The 18,361-nt window shown below is 50.0% G+C and overlaps 1 protein-coding gene across 2 annotated transcripts; it reads left to right on the top strand.

Moving 5' to 3' along the window:
- Positions 1 to 9,409: 9,409 nt before the first annotated feature.
- Positions 9,410 to 13,660, top strand: LOC135378602 (uncharacterized). 2 transcript variants are annotated; one of them, XM_064611675.1, is made up of 3 exons: positions 9,410 to 9,551; positions 9,611 to 13,120; positions 13,185 to 13,660. In XM_064611675.1, coding segments are annotated over exons 1-3 (3,531 nt in total). In that variant the 5' UTR covers positions 9,410 to 9,550; the 3' UTR covers positions 13,205 to 13,660. The 2 variants fall into 2 exon arrangements, with proteins under 2 accessions (XP_064467745.1, XP_064467744.1); XM_064611674.1 differs by having other exon boundaries at positions 9,611 to 13,660.
- The last annotated feature ends 4,701 nt before the right edge of the window (positions 13,661 to 18,361 follow it).

Here is an 18,361-nt window from a genome sequence, read left to right as displayed (position 1 = left end):
AGAAACTGTTCCTTCACAGCCATGCAGCTTTTTGCATTCTTCTCGTGTGCTGTAAAACTCCATGGATGTCGCCACGGATTCACTGAACAGCTGAAAAATTCTGAGGCAATCATCATGCTGCTGCATCAACGCTAGCACAAGAATAGCAAAATATGGACGGAGGCTCACCTGCACTGCGAGCTTCACGTTCATTTTTTGAAATGCATTTGGGTAGATGTGTGCCTTTGTGAGCTTCGCCACAGCTCGCAAGCCACCCTGTTGTTCTTCGTACTCAAGAAGCGCTTGATAATGGTGATGGTAGACTTCTTTACCACCAGGAAGCTACAGCATTAAACGTAATGTTTTTGAACATGTTACACACACTAAGCGATCAGCCAACTTACAATGAATTTTCCTACTTTCAGGAGGTTGTTCCGGATGCATTTAAAAATGTGTGGAACATCTATGATGCAGGAGACTTTCATGTCTGGAACAGTAGGGTGCTCAAAGGACATGACTGGGTCTCCTTCAGCTGATATGCCTGGAAATATATGGTTCTCGATGAATGTGTCAAGCTACGCTATAGTCTCCTCTGCTGGAAATACTAACTCTAAGGGAGGTGGAGACGCATACAAAGAGCTAGTGCATACCTAGAGCCCTCAGTGCAGCCTGGTTTGTTGTGGAGTTGTCGCATGTGATGGCTTGCACAAGAACTGTTGCGTTGGCGAGGTGTACGATGCACTGAAGGATGAGCTTTGCCAGGACAGAGCCGGGTGCTGCTCCTGCTGTACAGAACGTTCCTATTGTTTGGGACCACCCTCCAAGGAATGGCCGGAACAGGAAAACGAGCACATGGTCTCCGTCTTTTACTTCATCCTGTGGCCGTGTGTGATCACCATGGTCCACCTTTCCGAGAACAACCATGTCTGCCTGGCGGAGGTGGAGGCCTTTCCGTAGGCTCATTTCGTCAAACATGAGCACACCTGTAAATGATCAGCGCATTTGTTAGTTGTTGTGTGACCACATACCACACAGACAAATACTTGCCACGGCGCTCTCTTTCTGGCACCTCCTTCAGCTTTTCCTTCAGAAGAGTGAAGAGGTCAGGATTAAATCCAAAGTTTGCGTCAAGGCTTGAGATGTAGGACTGAAGCGTTCGAGGGTCTGGCAGAGGCAGGTATTTGTTCTCCATAAGGAATATGTATGCTGCAGTGGACTTAATTTTCAGAAGAAGGGAGTCGTAAATCCATTCCATGCTGTACCTGAGTAGTATAGACATAGACTGTATAATTTTCGAGCGGCATAAGAACCGAGCGGCATAAGAACCGTGCGCTATAACGACATCCTTTTTCTAATCCAAGATGGCCGATTCTAAGCCAACACAATCCAGTTCTAAGCCAACACAATCCACTTGTAATCCAAGCACGAGCCAAATCCAAAGCCATCTGATTGGCCGCCATTAGCCCCGCCCACTTCACGTTGATTGGCCACCGCGCCCCCAACTGATCTTTGAATGGCTGACCGTAGATCCGCTCCTTTATGCTAATTAGTTGGCTTGGCTCCGCCCAGTTCACACTGAGCGGCCCGTGCTAAGCCTTGACTGATCGTTGATTGGTTGACTGTAGCTCCGCCCCCCTTATGCTAATTACTCGGCTCTGCCCCCACTTCACACGCTGATTGGTGCACGCGTATCGCTGAGCACAGCTCCGCCCCTTTATGCTAATTAACCGGCTCCACTGATTGGTCCATTCTAAGCCTACTGATCACTCTCCCCAGACTTCTGATTGGCCGCGGCCGCCGCCGCCGCCGCCGGACGCCCCCGCTGCGGCCTCAAACTTACCCGGGCTAGCGGGTGGCCGCCGCCAGATGGTGCGCGGGTCGCTCGCCGGCGGCTTCAGATGGTTCTAACCCAACGCCTCTATCTCAGACGTCCAAACTTACCTCGTGCCACCAGATGGCGCGACTCAGGTGCATCAACTCCGCGCTGTTCCGCTTCGAGGCGTCACACGAGCGAGAGAACTTCGTCGAGATGTGCTGCCACATATTGCGCTCCCGTATCACCGCAAGCAAGTTGCGGGAAATCATACGCGAAATCTTGGACGAGTACCTGTCGGCTTACAGGGAGCAATCACTGCGCGAGCTTCAGGAACTATGTCAGGAAGAAATAAGAGTCCTGGAGACGATCATCAATCGCGCTAGGAGCTATGGATGAAAATAAAGATGCATCACACCTCGCTACACAGTCTGCTCGAGTTATTCCACGATGCGCATGCAGTTCCAGCACCCTGCTCGAATTCTCATCTCCGGCGCGTCCATGTGTGGGAAGACGGTGCTCACGCAGAATATAATGAGACATCCCGAATTATTTAGCATTCCACCACAGAAGATACTCTACGTACGAAAGTATGCAGCCGGCTGGGAAAAGGATTTCGACGGTGTGGAGTTTATGGACAGGATACCCGCAGATTGGAATGAGCGATATCCCACTCTCATAGTTATTGACGATCAAATCACGGAAAAGGGGGTTCTATCGGAGGTAGAGTCGCTGTTTGTACGTGGTAGCCACCATAAGAATGCGTCCGTGATCCTGATCACACAAGCCTTGTTCTATCACAATGCCGCTTTTCGAACGATATCGCTGAACGCCAGTTATATCGTATTGTTCCGGAACGCGCGGTCCGTACAACAGATCGAAACCTTCGGACGTCAGGTATTCGGGAAACAGGGGCTCTCCTATTTTCTCGACGCATATAACCAGGCGACGGAGAAGGCGCACGGTTATTTAGTTGTGGATCTGCACGCGCAAACACCTCCCTCTCGTAGCCTGCGAACGGGTATTTTACCGCACGACCGGCAGTTCCTGTTTACGCCCGCGAAATGACGGCCGATCTTAGAAGACATCTCACGCTCCTCAAAGTATTGGCTGCCAGCAAACCGACGCACCGCGCAGAGTTACTTAAAGAGCTCAGCTGCGACGACATTCGAATCCTTTCGGAAATCTGTCTGAACATTCTACGCGGAAATATCCCACTTTCGACGGAACTTCATAAAAACCTGAAGAAACACAAAAAAATCCTCCGCTTCCTCGCCTACAAGTCACTTCATAAGTGCCCCCGGCAGTTGAAGAAATATATTAGGGGACAACGAGGTGGTCTCATTCCCATACTTCCACTGCTCCTCTCAGGGCTATCAAGTCTCGTGGCGGGAGTCGCCGGGCGAGCGATATCCAAAGCCATCGGTCATGGCTCATAGAATAGAAATAGGTGAAGTTCTGAAATCTAACGAATCGGACGATGTAAAAGTGGGCAAAATACTGGAAGCCCTCTATTACTTGCTGAAGCGAGCTCACTATCATCCCCTCCTCCTCCTCCTCCTCTGGAACCTGTCCATTCGGTGCCCGAACCAGAACCCAATCCATTCGATTTTAATCTTCTACCCTCCGGCGTTGATAAAGCACGCGCGAAATCTGTGCTAAAAGAATTGAAGAAAGTTTTCACCTGGCAGGCGGATAATGTGCTAGTATATAGAGGAAGCGAATCAATCGCTCAAACATTGTGGCTCTCGTGAGCTACTTAGCACGTCGTAGCGCGCTCATCAAGAAACCCCGCTGGTACAAAAAAGTATCGAAAATTATAAGCGCTCTGAAAATACACCGCATTGCTCGCTGGAGCAAATATGGGGCCCTATAGAAAGATCAAGGAGAAAGGGTTAGGTGGAGTGGATCGGTACCGACGGTATCACAAGCTCACGCGCGCAGAAGCCGTGGAACAGCTGAAAAAAGAAGATGCTTACACCCTTCACAAGCCAGTGAAGAAAAAATTTAAGCGGCGCTCCATCATCGCAACTCACGTGCGGGATTTATATCAGGCAGACCTTCTGGATATGCGCAAATATCAGAAATTTAACAAGGGCTTCAGGTACATCCTAACGGTCATAGATACGCTATCGAGGTACCTGTACATGGTCCCCATTCGCACAAAGCGCCCGCAAGACGTAAAGAAAGCCTTCCAACGAGTTTTCCGTCATGGAATTCCGAAGAATTTGCTCACTGATCGCGGGAGCGAATTTTGGGGTTCCCCCGTTCGTCAGTACTTTCAGTCGCTACTAAATCACTATAGCACACAAAGCGGAATGAAAGCGGCCTCCTGTGAACGCGTGCAGAGAACAATTAGAGAAAGAATAGCCAGGCATTTCACTAGTACGGGGAAGTTTAATTATATCAACGCGCTGCCGAAGATAGTGGCCGACTATAACGACTCGGTACACTCCGTCACGGGCGAAAAGCCGAAAAACGTGAACGCCGGAAATGAAGTAGCTCTGTTCAACAGATTGAATCGTAAGACGACCCCGCGCGAGAGCAAGTATAAATCAGGGGACCAGGTGAGGCTCGCGTTAGATCGCGGTGTGTTCGCCAAAGGCTACGATCAAAGGTGGACGGCCGAAGTGTTCGAGGTGTCGCGAACGAGAAAGACCGATCCGCCCGTAGTGTACGTGAAAGATTCGACGGGAAAAGAAATACTGGGATCATTCTACGAGCAGGAGCTGCAGCCAGTCCACCATCTTTCCTCGTACGATAAGCGACTCATATCCGCGGTGATTAGAAAGAAGAAAATTAACGGGGTATTGCACTACTTGGTTCGTTGGTTTGGATACGCCAAAGATCACGATTCTTGGGTGCCCGCCAGCGATGTCAGAAAATGAATTTTACGTGTATCTGCTCTCGAACGCTAGCATGGACCTGTACCCGTCCAACACGCTGAATGACTTCACGATCGCGTTAGATAAGCCACTACACCTGGATGATTCGTACGTCGTCGGTCTAGAGGGATTTTCCATTCCCAACAGCTTCCTGAACGTGAACCAAGCGCCTGATAACCTGATAACGCTATCAACGGAGAAGTGGCAAACAAAACAGCTCACGTTCGAAGACACGGACACGCTATTGAATAAAATATTCCCCGAATATGGGATAGAGTGGACTTACGAGGAAGATCACTACGTGTTTAAGCTACCGTCGCGCGTGCGCTCGGCGAAACTAATCGACAGACCGCTGCATCTCGCCTTTGGAATCGTCGACATCGATGGAGATCACCGGGAGGGCGGTAAAGTACGCGCCGTCCCAAACGTGTTACCGCTCGCGGAGGAAAGAGCCGTTATGATGCGAGTTCGCCGGGTGATAGTGATCAATAACGATCTAATTTTAGAACCCCGATCGCTCATTACCGACACATTCAACGAATTCTTCAGAGCGACGAACGATACAGAATCACGGGTGGAATACAAAGACAACACTTACTCGCTTTCTCTCCCGACGAATTTCAACTTGTCGACCGAGTTCCTGGACCTCATTCAGGTGAAGCACATCCATGTTGAAGGATCCCGAAAGCGCATCACGTGTAATCCCATAGTGAAGACGTACCGCGTCCACATAAACACTCAAGAGACGGAAAGTCGGCGCATTTCACTTCCACCGAATTACTACGAAACACCCGAAGCTCTCGTGAGCGCCATCCATGAGCGTCTGCAGCCGGAGGCTTCCCTCACGTACGATGCGTGGGCGAGGAAGTGTTCGTTGAGCTTGCGGGAAAACGTGTCGCTTACATTATCCGATTACTTTGCGTACCTACTGGGTTTCGGCGCGAAAACCGTATTTACGGAAAACGATACGGGTGTCGACGAAGTGACCATAGATCTTCCCATTAACTGTATTATGATATACACGGATCTCGTCACGCCCTCCGTAGTGGGAAACGGTCGGCATCCGATACTGAAATTAATTCCATTCGTATACGATAGAACGAAAGAACAACTGAGTTTCAGCTTTCTACCCGTTCAGTATTTTAAGTTAGTGCAGCGCGAAATTTCCTCAATCACCGTCTCTATACGCGACGACACGGGTCGCAAGCTACCGCTACAAAATCGCGGTAGATCGACGCTGACGCTGCACTTTAAGCATGTACACTAAAGCGGTACCAATCTACGGATTTGGCGTTCCAACGGTATACAGGTCGCACCTGTACCAGAGGGGAGGCAATTTCTTTTCTCAGCTCGGGCGTTTCGCTATTCCACTCTTTAAACGCGTATCGCCATACTTAAAAAAGACTGCTGTTGCGGCCGCTAAGCGCGTGGCCAAAAATCTGTCGGAGGGAGACTCTTTCCGAAGTGCGCTTAAGAGATCGGCGAAAGATACGGGCCGTGAAATTCTCCGCGACCTCGGAGGGGCGGGCGTGCGAAGAAAGAGGAGAAAACCGGACGTCTTCGACGGCATAAATCACGCTGGTTGCGCGGCCACAATTTAGTTGCGAGATGGACACGATTAACGTCGTACATCCCGACACTCCTCTGTTGGATAAGTCGGAAACACAGTTATTTTCCGTGCCGGGAACGCAGTGGCATATACTGAAGGGGGAATATGAGGTATTCTACCCGGTCGCTGACATATCCTCCGTCATAGAGTTCCAGCTTTCGAATTTGGGGCACCACTATCTCGATTTGAACTCCGCGTACATAGTGACGAAAGTCCGCATCGTACGTGACGATGGTTCGCTACCGGAAACACAGGCTGGCGATCGGACGACCTACGACGAGGTCTACCCCGTCAACGCGTTCGCCAGCTCGCTTTTCAAGAACGTAGCCGTCTTCTTGAATCAGACCATGATTACGAATAATGATTTGTATAGCTATAGAAGCTACTTGGATATTTTGCTTCACGCCAGCACCACGGAGCAAAATACCGTGCATAAAGCAGGTCTGTACACGCAAGAAGAAGCGCGTCAAACGGAAAACAACATTCGCGCTCGTGGACCGGCCGAACGATACAACCTCACACGCGGCGGCAAGACCATCGACCTGGTTTCCAAGATCAACTCGGACATTTTCCTGCAGCCTAAGCTACTCATATCGGGAGTGGAAATTAGGCTTGTTTTTTATCAAGGCTCCGACGCGTTCCGCATTATGAAGACCGATCAGGAGCAGCACACGCATAGAGTGGAAATCATGAGTGCCACTTTGTACATAAAGAAAATCACCGTGTCTCCCAGCCTATTCCTCGGACACGAAACGGAATTGCAGAAGCGCAAGGCTCTCTACACACTGGCCGGAAGTGAATCGCGTATTCGTTCGCTACCAGTTGGCAACCTGGATGCATGCCTGGAAGATTTATTTCCTGAGAAGATACCGTCTAAGGTGGTGGTCGCATTCGTGCCCACCCTAGCCTACCAGGGAGCATTCAATCGGGACCCGTACCGATTCGTGAACTGCGACATTGAGTCGGCGACGCTCACCGTGAACGGGACGCAGCGAATAGACACGTTCGACTTCAACAATAACCTGAACCACCGAAGCTACTTCAACCTCCTGGAGCAGCTGTGTGAGAAGCACGTCTCCTACGAATACGACCACTACGTTGGAAACAAGTTCCTACTGTACTACGACCTGGATCCGGATCAATCCTCCGTCCACCTGTCACCGATCAGGCGTGGAAACGTTCGTCTGCAACTCAAGTTCCGACGTGCCTTGGCCGAACCCACGACCGTATTGATACTGTCCGAGAGTGTGCGAATTATGTCCATCGATAAGAACAGGAACGTCACACTGGATTAGCGATGTTCGAGCAAGATATCGAGAGACTCCTGAAGTACAACGATTACACTTCGGCACTCTTCCGCGGTGTATACGCTCGAGACGATCGTCTGCCCGCACTGGATAGACCGGGTATGATCGTGGTGAACACCGATCGGCGACAGCAAGCTGGGGAGCACTGGATTTTGTACGCGAAAATGAAGGATGACCTCATCTACTTTGATTCCTTCGGATTGCCGCCCATCGAACCCGAGCTGAAACGCCTCACCGTCGACGAATATAATGATGTCTGTATCCAAAGCCTGTATTCTCCAATGTGTGGTGTGTACTGTTGTATTGTGGCGACATTGTTGGCGAAAGGGAAATCACTGAAGAGCATTGTATCCCTGTTTTCCGATAATCTCGCCGCTAATGACCTAAAATCAATAAAGCTGCTAGAAAAGTTGTTTGTCGCTTAAAAACGCCTGGTGTCCTTTATTCTCTATAGCTCCCCACAAACTACACTTGCTTAGTCAATGAATACGCGCTATAGCTCCCTATCATATCATTCTATCAATAGAGCTTCCCATCATATCAGCCTATCTTCCTAATCCATCACAACAACGCAACATTTAAAATCAGAAATACATGTATTTTTATTTTTCCCGCTGATTACATATGGGACGCGGACTTTCGTCGCGGTCACTTCTTCTTCGCGTGAGTAAAGATGATGTCGGGCGATGCGGCTCTTTTACCATCCCTGAATCTCTCCTTCTTCTCTAGTTTCAGATCTGGTAATTCTCGCATTTCTTGCAAATCTTCATCCGTGAGTCGCCTAAAACGACTGGGTAGGTACACCTTTACGCGTTTATCGTTGTCCATCAGGAGTTCCACGTACACGGACTCCCCATAGATAGTGTCCACTTTGCGTAAGTCCAACACGTCGAGCTTTTCGTTGTTTGGAACAATGCTCATTTTCTGAATGTCTCCATCACCGGGTTTCTTTAGTTTATCCAGCTTCTCGACAATAGATGACATATCTCTCAGTGCAAGTTTCTACGCACGCCAAATGAACTGAAAATGAGGACGACTATTACCTAACTTTCCTCATCTTGAAGACAATAGTGAAACATACCTTTCTCGTTGTGCGCTTCACGAGGAGTCGACCGACGGCTTCACAGACCTCAAATGAGTTGTATATATCGCGACTTTTATATAAAGCACCCCCGGAGGAGCGCAAGGGTGGTGCGATTCTGTTTACACAATCACACGGGAACAGCATGTGATATATGATGCGCGCGCGAAGGACATTTGGAAACTGCATAAGCGAACCCTTTGTTTTCGGTGCTTGTTTCGGCAATGAGCTGGTGGGCTCATAGGGATATTTTCCTTCAGATAGACTTGTCTCATCAAGCACAACAGTTTACTTTTGGTTTTAATACGCGTGGCCTCGGAAAACATGATTTACGTGGTGACCTAGTTTCTCGTTACATCACCTTGACGCAACATTTTTTTCACTAGGGCCCGCCACGATGGGTGGAAGTGCGTTTTTGATATTAAACAGATGGCACCGTCGTGTTGGGGCTTGTCTCAAGGTGACCCAATTTCTCGTTACATTACCTTGACGCAACTTCCCCGAGAATAAAACAAAGCTCACCGTTCTATAGTATAAACTCATTTTGACCATGAAGCGCATTTTGATATAAAACAGGCGACCCCAACGTGTTGGAACATGCAACCGACTCAAGGTGACCCAATTTCTCGGAGAAGACCTATTTACATTACCTTGACGCAACATTTTCTTCGACGGTGAATGCTCACCATTGCGGCCGCGCGCGTTCTGATAATAAACAGATGGCCCCAACGCGGCCTCATCCTCGAGGTGCCACATGATTTACGACCGCGTGGAAACAAGCGAGCCCCGACGTGTTGGCGCATGTAGCGTGGATGCCGGTTTATAAGCCGCGCGATCGCCTCAGGGGGGGAACAGTCTGCTTTCACTCGCTTCACAAGTAAGTTATTCCCTCCTTTACTTGTTGCACGTTTCTTACGGATCCGCGTTTATTTTCAGTGCCTCGGTGTGTGTTCTGCTTTTTTGATCCTCACGATATCGAGGATGAATCGGACGACGACGATTCTCGGGACGGCGCACCTCCTACACTGTCTGCTCACGTGATGCGATCGCACCCCGACGTGGATACATCCTTCCTGCCCTTCTTCCAGACTGACGCCGCATTTAGAGGTATCGTCAAAAGATTCACGCTATTGGCATCTGTTCACGATCAGGGAGTAGAGGATTTGCGACAATATTTAATGAGTCACTTTCACGATATGCTCGCCATATTGAGAGCGCAAAGAATACCCTTTAGGTTTTGCATTTGTTCCGATGTCTTAATGGTGAAGGAAACTCGGGGGGAGATAACCGCGCACATAGCCCACTTTATGGCGTTTGCTCGCGAAGTCCACAGCGACGGAGCCATCGCGAATACCCTGATGGACGCGATTCAGGAGTCCACGGGGCGCGTCGAAAATTATCAGCGGGAAGGGAGTGGGTTCGTGTCCACCGACGTCCAAAACGTTCAAATATGCATTTCTGCGGTGAAAACTAAAAAATTCGGATGCAATGGGGCACTTCCCGATCATTTGGCTAAGCGCAGGAACGTGCTGACGAATATTCATTTACCAGCACATAAGGAGGGTGAGTGTTTTAAATACAATACGCTCGCCCTCCTGCACCCGCAGGAAAGGAATTCGTGGAAAAAATGTGAAAACTATGCCGCGGAGTACTGGTGGCCTAGTCGCTTCCCCGTTTCCTACTCTGATCTGGACGAATTTGAAGACAAAAACCAGATATCCGTGTACGTATACGAGTACGTCGATCAGGGAGTGCACGTGTCGCGACCTCCAAAACTCGAGTATGAAAAGAAAATTCACTTATTGGCTGTAGATGAACATTTTTTCGGAATCAAGTCTCTCGAGCGGTTACTGATGAGAGACAAGAGGCGTTTCGTATGCGAGCGTTGCACGCGCTCTTTCCTGAAGGAAGAGAGCATGGCGAAACATCGTCGCCTGTGCGCGGACGTAAACGAAATCATATTGGAATTTTGCGAACCGGGCAAAAACTTTGTAGAATTTACTAAAATTCAGTACAAGCAGCAGTATAACTACGTCGTCGCGTTGGACACGGAGAGCGTACTCACGCCCAGTGGTGTTGGCATGCAGCGTCACGTCACCTCGAGCTTCTGTGCCGTGCTCGTGCGCACCCACGACTCGAAGGTGATGCGCATCAGGACGCACCACGGTGAAGATTCCGCGAGGCAGTGCGTCAGAGCTCTGATGGAAATGCGAGATGAGATGATCGCCCTGAACGCTTGCCCCGCCGAAATGGTGCTGAATGACGAGCAACGTGCGCGGCACAGAGCTGCCACCCACTGCGCGTACTGCGAGCGGGAGTTCGCGCAAGATCTACCCCGTGTCCGGCACCACGACCATTCCAAGCGTTGTACTGCTGGCGAGACAAATTACATCGCGACGCTGTGCAACCCCTGTAACTTGGCGTGCACGACGCGGGAAAAACTGCCCATCATGGTGCACAATCTGGCCTACGATTTGGCCGGACTACTGCGGGAATTTCACCTTCTCGAGTGGAAGCGAGCTCCCTTCATCGTGGCCAGTTCCATGGAAAAAATCCGATCGTTCGAAATTGGCACCTTCCTATTCAGAGATACCATGCAGTACCTAAATTCGTCGCTGGGAGAGCTCGTGGAAACCGTCAAATCCATGGGGGGCGCAGAGGCGTTCCAATGCCTGAAGCAGGTATTTGGAGACGACTACGAAATTTTGCTTCGTAAAGGTGTATTCCCGTACAGCCACGTTAGCTCGTTCGCGGTCTACGACGAATTGGCTCTGCCGGCAAAATCCGCCTTCCGAAACGATCTGACGGGGGAGGATATAAGCGACGAAGACTATCAGTACGCGCTGCACGTATTTGAACGTTTTGGATGCTCGAATCTGAGGGATTATAATGCATTGTACCTGAAAACGGATGCCCTGTTACATGCTGACGTAATGCAGCACTTCCGGCGCCTGTGCTACGACGCGCGCGGATTGGAATTGCTTCATTGCGTTTCGCTGGCATCCTATTCGTGGCAATGCGCTCTAAATTACACGCGGGCAAAATTGGAGCTGATCATCGACGAGGACATGTACCGGACCATCGAATCGGGTGTTAGAGGCGGACTCTGTCAGGCGAGCAGGCGTCATTTACGGGCTAACAACCCGCTGTGCAGTGGCTACGATCCCGATAAAGAGGAGGTGTACATATCGTACATAGATTGCAACAATCTTTACGGATTCAGTATGATAAAGCACCTCCCCGTCGGCGATTTCGAATGGGTCGAGGATTTTAGCTCCGTGGATTTTATGCGTCATCCCACGGATTCGGACGTGGGATACGTGTACGTGTGCGATTTGGAGTATCCAAAATCTATCCACGCGCTGACGCGGTACTTCCCCCTGGCTCCCGAGAAGGCGGTCGTTCCGAAGGAATGGCTCTCACCATTCCAGCGGGGGCTCCTCGAAGAGTTAATGTATCAACCGGCGAACAGCAAAAAGCTGCTGCTCACGTGCAAGGACAAGGTCGGGTACGTCGTTCATTACGCGCTGCTCGCGCTCTATTGTAGATTGGGCATGCGGGTGACGAAAATTCACAGAATTCTAAAATTTCGTCAGGCACCATTCCTGCGTCCCTACATTGAGGACAATGTTGCCAGACGCGTCGCATCGAGCACGACGTTCGAGAAAAATTTCTATAAAATCTCAAATAATGCGGTCTTCGGGCGTACGTTGCTAAATAAATTTAATATGCGAGACATTCGAGTAGCCTTCGATGAGGAGACGGCGAGTCGCCTCGGGAGTCGGGCGGAATGCGCGCGAATGGAAATTTTGTCCCCCGATTGCGTCATGTACGAAATGCGCAAAAGAAAAGTGCGATGCGATTTCCCCCTGCAGATTGGCTTCACGATTTTAGAACTGAGTAAGTTAACCATGTACTCGTTCTACTATGAAACCCTGCTGAGTAAGCTCACTTGTCCGGTGATTACCTGCTACTTTGACACGGATTCTCTGATCCTCGGCCTATTCTGCAAGGACTACGAAGATCAGTTACGTGCGATCGCCGACGAGCATTTAGACTTGTCTTCCTTCGATCGTGATCATCCACTGTACAGCGAGAGGAATCGCGGTAGACTTGGCGCGTTCAAAAGTGAAACGGGTAGCGTACCCATTGAGGAAGTAATATGCCTGAAAGCTAAAATGTATTCCATCAAATTAGCCGGGGGAAAACAAATTGCAAGAGCTAAAGGGGTCAAAAAGAACATTGTGCGCAAACACCTCCTCCATGATACGTACCGCGATACCCTATTCAAGCACGACAGCGTATCGCACGAACAGGTGTCAATAGTGGGAAAGAAACAGTGCATGTACACCATCAGAAATGTGAAGAGAAGTCTGATGGCGTACGACGACAAACGATATCTCTACAATGACGTGGACTCCTACCCGTACGGAAGCTGCGAATATGGTAAGCTCGAGTGGATGACGTAGATAGCGGGATTTCACACGGCATTCTTTCCTCCGCCGCACAGATAATGCAGAGGATGAGTAGGAGTAGCGTCATTTGACCTGCGTCACTGGAAGGATGTGGTACCTCGTTCTCTTCTCGCTCGTCTCGTGCGCGCTGGCGCTGGACGCTGGCAACTGTACTGCGAGCATCAAGCTGGAGAAGGATAAGCACACGTACGCGCACGAATGCCCTGGCGACATCTTGGCCATCAGAGAGTGGCACGTGGTACCTATGCGGTCCGGCATTAACCTGAATAGGAACGCTACTGGATCGTTGCGTACGTGCCTTCACTCGCTGGACGTGAGCGACAGCTACGAAGATATCCAGTGCACGCGGATGTGCCAGCTCACGGAGGACGAAATTTTTCTCAGCCGCTGTCCCGGAGACGTCTACATGATCCGTCACTTCCGCGGAACCATGCCCAGCATCAAGGGAATCAACCTCTCCAAAACTGCCATGCTTTTCCTCAAACATGTACTCAATAAACGTTGAAAGGTATTTTTTCCCCGTCTGTTCGATCTCATAGAGTTATCTGAGATAGGTTAGAACCATCTGAAGCCGCCGGCGAGCGACCCGCGCACCATCTGGCGGCGGCCACCCGCTAGCCCGGGTAAGTTTGAGGCCGCAGCGGGGGCGTCCGGCGGCGGCGGCGGCGGCGGCGGCGGCCGCGGCCAATCAGAAGTCTGGGGAGAGTGATCAGTAGGCTTAGAATGGACCAATCAGTGGAGCCGGTTAATTAGCATAAAGGGGCGGAGCTGTGCTCAGCGATACGCGTGCACCAATCAGCGTGTGAAGTGGGGGCAGAGCCGAGTAATTAGCATAAGGGGGGCGGAGCTACAGTCAACCAATCAACGATCAGTCAAGGCTTAGCACGGGCCGCTCAGTGTGAACTGGGCGGAGCCAAGCCAACTAATTAGCATAAAGGAGCGGATCTACGGTCAGCCATTCAAAGATCAGTTGGGGGCGCGGTGGCCAATCAACGTGAAGTGGGCGGGGCTAATGGCGGCCAATCAGATGGCTTTGGATTTGGCTCGTGCTTGGATTACAAGTGGATTGTGTTGGCTTAGAACTGGATTGTGTTGGCTTAGAATCGGCCATCTTGGATTAGAAAAAGGATGTCGTTATAGCGCACGGTTCTTATGCCGCTCGGTTCTTATGCCGCTCGAAAATTATACAGTCTATGTCTATACTACTTACCTGAAACAAATACAAATGCTTCATTCTACGGTGTCTGAAAAGGATGTAAACTTGGTGACGTTGGAAGGGTTCTGGCATCTTTTTGAACAGCTGTTTGGATTTGGAACATACCTCATTCCTTTTGAAGACTTCATGGCTGCCTTTTTCAGACACTGGTCGAAGATGATCCTCTGGCGCTGAGGTAGCTTCTCCTGCTCAGATTGTTTCCCACGAGCCACGTGTGATGTGCGGCACTCAATGACCTTGTGTGCAAGTCTTCGCTGCAGGCCACGGAGTGCATGTTGTGCTTGCCAAAGTTTCGCTTTCACTCTTTGAAGTTCTATCTTTGAACAGACAGCACCTTCTTCTGTCTGGCACGACTTGTCATGTCTACGCGCTGCTTCGCCGTCTTCTTCCACGTCTAGGAAAGGATCCACGTTTTCCTTGGAATGGAGCCTCAGTATTTTACGCGGCGGTCCACATACTGGGTGCCCGCCCTCCACGGGGGACGCACACGGGGCTTGCTTGCGTTTCGTCGCGGTCTTGCTGGGTCCGGACGGGGTACTTGGCACACGAGTCTTGCGCACACGGCTTTGTGGTTTCGGTGTCGTCAAGTACGACGGGCAGTTCGGGAAGATGCGCGGCACCGCGCCGGCACGAAGCTTCGGCACAATCCTGTCGTACGACACAACCTCCTGGTTGATGACGAAGTTGTCAGTCCTCACGATATCGGCTGGGTCGAAGTGCAGGGCACAAACTCTGGTGCTTGGCGAGTCAAACTTGAACCTTTCCGTTTCCACACGCGGAATGGCTCGTTTACACCGCTCTCTTTCGACTGGGTCCGACGGCAAACGAAAGAGAGACGTCTTAATCGTGCACGTCGGTTTTCCAACGTGACAAGCAGTTACACAGCACGTCGTGGGCATGCTGGTACCGCGTCAAGCGAACAAATTGCAAAAAGCGGACTGTCGATGCAAGCGGATTAATATCCAAGGCCCCGTCTGAAAGCATGTGACATTACAGGAGTGTCGTCTGCTAAAGGCGAACGGTTCCTTTCGAGCGATGCGACCGACCCCGCGCGGCGCCTTTTGGCCCTAAGAAGTCTGCTCTATTGTTTACGGGCGGAGTTTCTTGACCAGAAAGAGTATCAAGGGACCGTGCTGATATGGACATCATATCAGAACAGCGGAACGGGTTACGTAGCTCGTTCACTCTTCGCTGCCAAATGTGCAACAAAACGGTCATAGTTCACTCTGACGAACGATTTTCGAGAGAGAACCAGTGCCGCATCGACGTCAACACAGCTGCAGTTTCGGGCATAATCTCTATCGGCTCTGGCTTATCTGGCCTCCAGGAGCTGCTTGGCTCTCTCGATATCCCGTGCATGGCGAGTGATACCTTTAGTAGGTGCCAGGATACCGTTGCCGAAGGAATAGAAAAGGCTGCATGGGAAGAAATGAGGCAGGCTGGCGTGGAAGAAGCCAGGTTAGCAAGAGAAGCTGGTGAGGTGGACAATGAAGGCTATCCATTGATCACTGTGGTTGCTGACGGGGCATGGGCAAAGCGGTCGTATAAAAACAAGTACGATTCTCTTTCGGGAATGGTAAGTGGATCCTATTCACTCCTTTGGTCTTTGGAGTGCATTATCCGAGTAAAAATCCATACAAATGAACATGCACGGCACTACACGGATTTGTCCAAATGGAGGATATTTATAATCGTTTAGAATGATGCTATGTGCACTACGGAGTGCGCGCATACCGGAAGTCGCTATTCCGCAGCGCCATCCAGGGAGCACTGCCGGAACGATAATGTACTCGTCTCGTCTAGGCATATGCGCAATCTCCTCTCAGTGGTGGTCAATTTTCGTGGTGGCGGCATTGAAAAATGACAAACTGCGCGGTCTTTCGATGCTGTAACCATACTTTTGGTAAAAGGAAACGTGAGAACGACAATGATGAAGTGTCTCCGGGAAAAAATAAGGGCATGGACGGCGGCAGCAGTATTTGACTTCACGTATTCCCTGTACCGAAGCCTCCCATTAGTATATAGGCGGCTATGCCTGTGCGTATTAGCATTATTAGGTTGCGTGCGTCTTTGTATTCGTGTTTGGAGCGGGAATGATGGTGTGCTGCACGACCTTTATTAGGCCACCGCGAGTTCAAGGTGCTGCTGTGCGGCGTGAGACATGTTCTCTTCCCTGTTTTCTTGTGTCTGTCTCCATATAGTGTTTAACTGACCATTGACCTATCGCGTCACGCATATTCTCCATGGTGGGCCTGCTCCTCAAAAAAAAAAAAAAAAAAAAACTCGATATGCCTCTTCGGTGCACTCAACGTCCGATTATTGTTCTGCTACAACGATGACACCGCACCACCGTTAAATCTATACCTATCCTTTGAAGTTCTGTCTGCTGCAGGATCGTTACTGAGGTATACCCATTGACATTACAATTTGCAGACCATCACCAACTATTGAGCATATGACTTGCGTGTCCTAATTAACGTGGCAGAAGAATACAAGCGGGCTGGTGGATAGGTGGATGGACGAAGTCTGGATTCGCTCTCCCTAATGTCCAAACCCCCTACCTCAAACACAAGGAAATGTTGCTCGCTTCACTCATTAACAACTTTATTGTATGGACACATTCTATTCTGTGGTTGTGTCATCCACACAGGAGCTGCAAAACCAGAACTTCTTTTTGACATCTGATCGCTTTACTGCAGCACAGGCCCTGCATTGAAATGGCGTTAAAGTGTTAGCAGAGATAGAATTTTCAAGCAGTAGTATAGCTCTTACCAGTGAAACCATTCAAGGCAGCGGTCGCAGCAAACCATCTTTGTCTCTCCATCATCGTTTTCGTGGCAGTGGCCACACAGCCACAATTCGTGTTTCTTCTTAATTTCCACTAGAAGAAATGGTAGTCGAAATTTGAATCATGCTTTTGTGTCGTCCTGCTATTGTGCCCAGACACAGGCTTTCATATTACTGAGCACAATGATCTGTACCTGAAGACGTGAGTAGATCCCATGCATCCTCCGAGAAGTATGGCTGCAGTTGATGTAGTCGCACCCTGTAATCAAGGAGCCCACTTGGCAGGAGCTCTGGCTTGACCTCAACTTCTGCCTCTTGTACTATGTGGCTGCTCTCCAGGACCTTCACAGCTGTGCTGTTCCCCACAATTCTTGTCAGAAGGACTGTATAGCAAGCGACAAGCTTCAGTAAGAATTTGCCACTGAAATCTAAGTTGAAAATGACTTACGCTTGTGTTGGAGCACTTCAGGAAGCTGTTTAAATGGCACCACAGACGTTGCCTCCCTTTGTCGCTTGCTGGTGCGCGTGGGCTTGCTCTTTGGCCGTCCCCTTGGTTTAACAAGTGGGAGCATAAGCTGTGGCTTGCTGGGCTTGGTACTTGAATCGCTATTAGTTTCTTTGAGTATGTTTTCGAGTTGCACAATAGGCATGTTGTTTTCAGTGTTGGTTAGTTCATGGTTCAGCTCTAGAGCAGTGCTGACACAGTTTACAGGGGTTTCTGCACTTGATTTGTCACCAAAGTCTTGAAGCACATTTGCCAGTTCTTGTTGGGCAATAGCACTGTTGCTTGCAGTCTTGATGTTTCCACCGTCTACCACAAGTGCAGCATGGCTAGCAGAGTTCAAAGCGATGTCTGCAGAGTTAGAGGAAGCTCCTGTTAGCCAGTTCGTGTGAATATCTTCAAGGACTTCCAGTCGAGCAGCAAAAACATCTGGTGAGCAGTCTGCTAAATAGTCTGCAATTGCTTTAAGCGTCCGCATTGCAAAGTTGAACCTCTGGTCCCTGTTCATCTTGTGGAATGCTGGCCCCGGCATAGTTAACATCTCGGGACCTGCGTCTTCGTGTGTCTCAGATGCTTCAGCGTTTGCACCTCTGGCATCTGCAGCAACAAATGAAATGTGGTACAACTTGAACCAGCGTTGTCTCACAACCTTACTCAAGTCTGGCACCCTCTCGGTCTTCCGACAAACAGCTAGAATGTGCCGACAA

This window comes from Ornithodoros turicata, chromosome 1 (genome assembly GCF_037126465.1).
Source record: "Ornithodoros turicata isolate Travis chromosome 1, ASM3712646v1, whole genome shotgun sequence".
Lineage (NCBI taxonomy): Eukaryota > Metazoa > Arthropoda > Arachnida > Ixodida > Argasidae > Ornithodoros > Ornithodoros turicata.
This window is presented reverse-complemented; position numbering and strand designations above follow the sequence as displayed.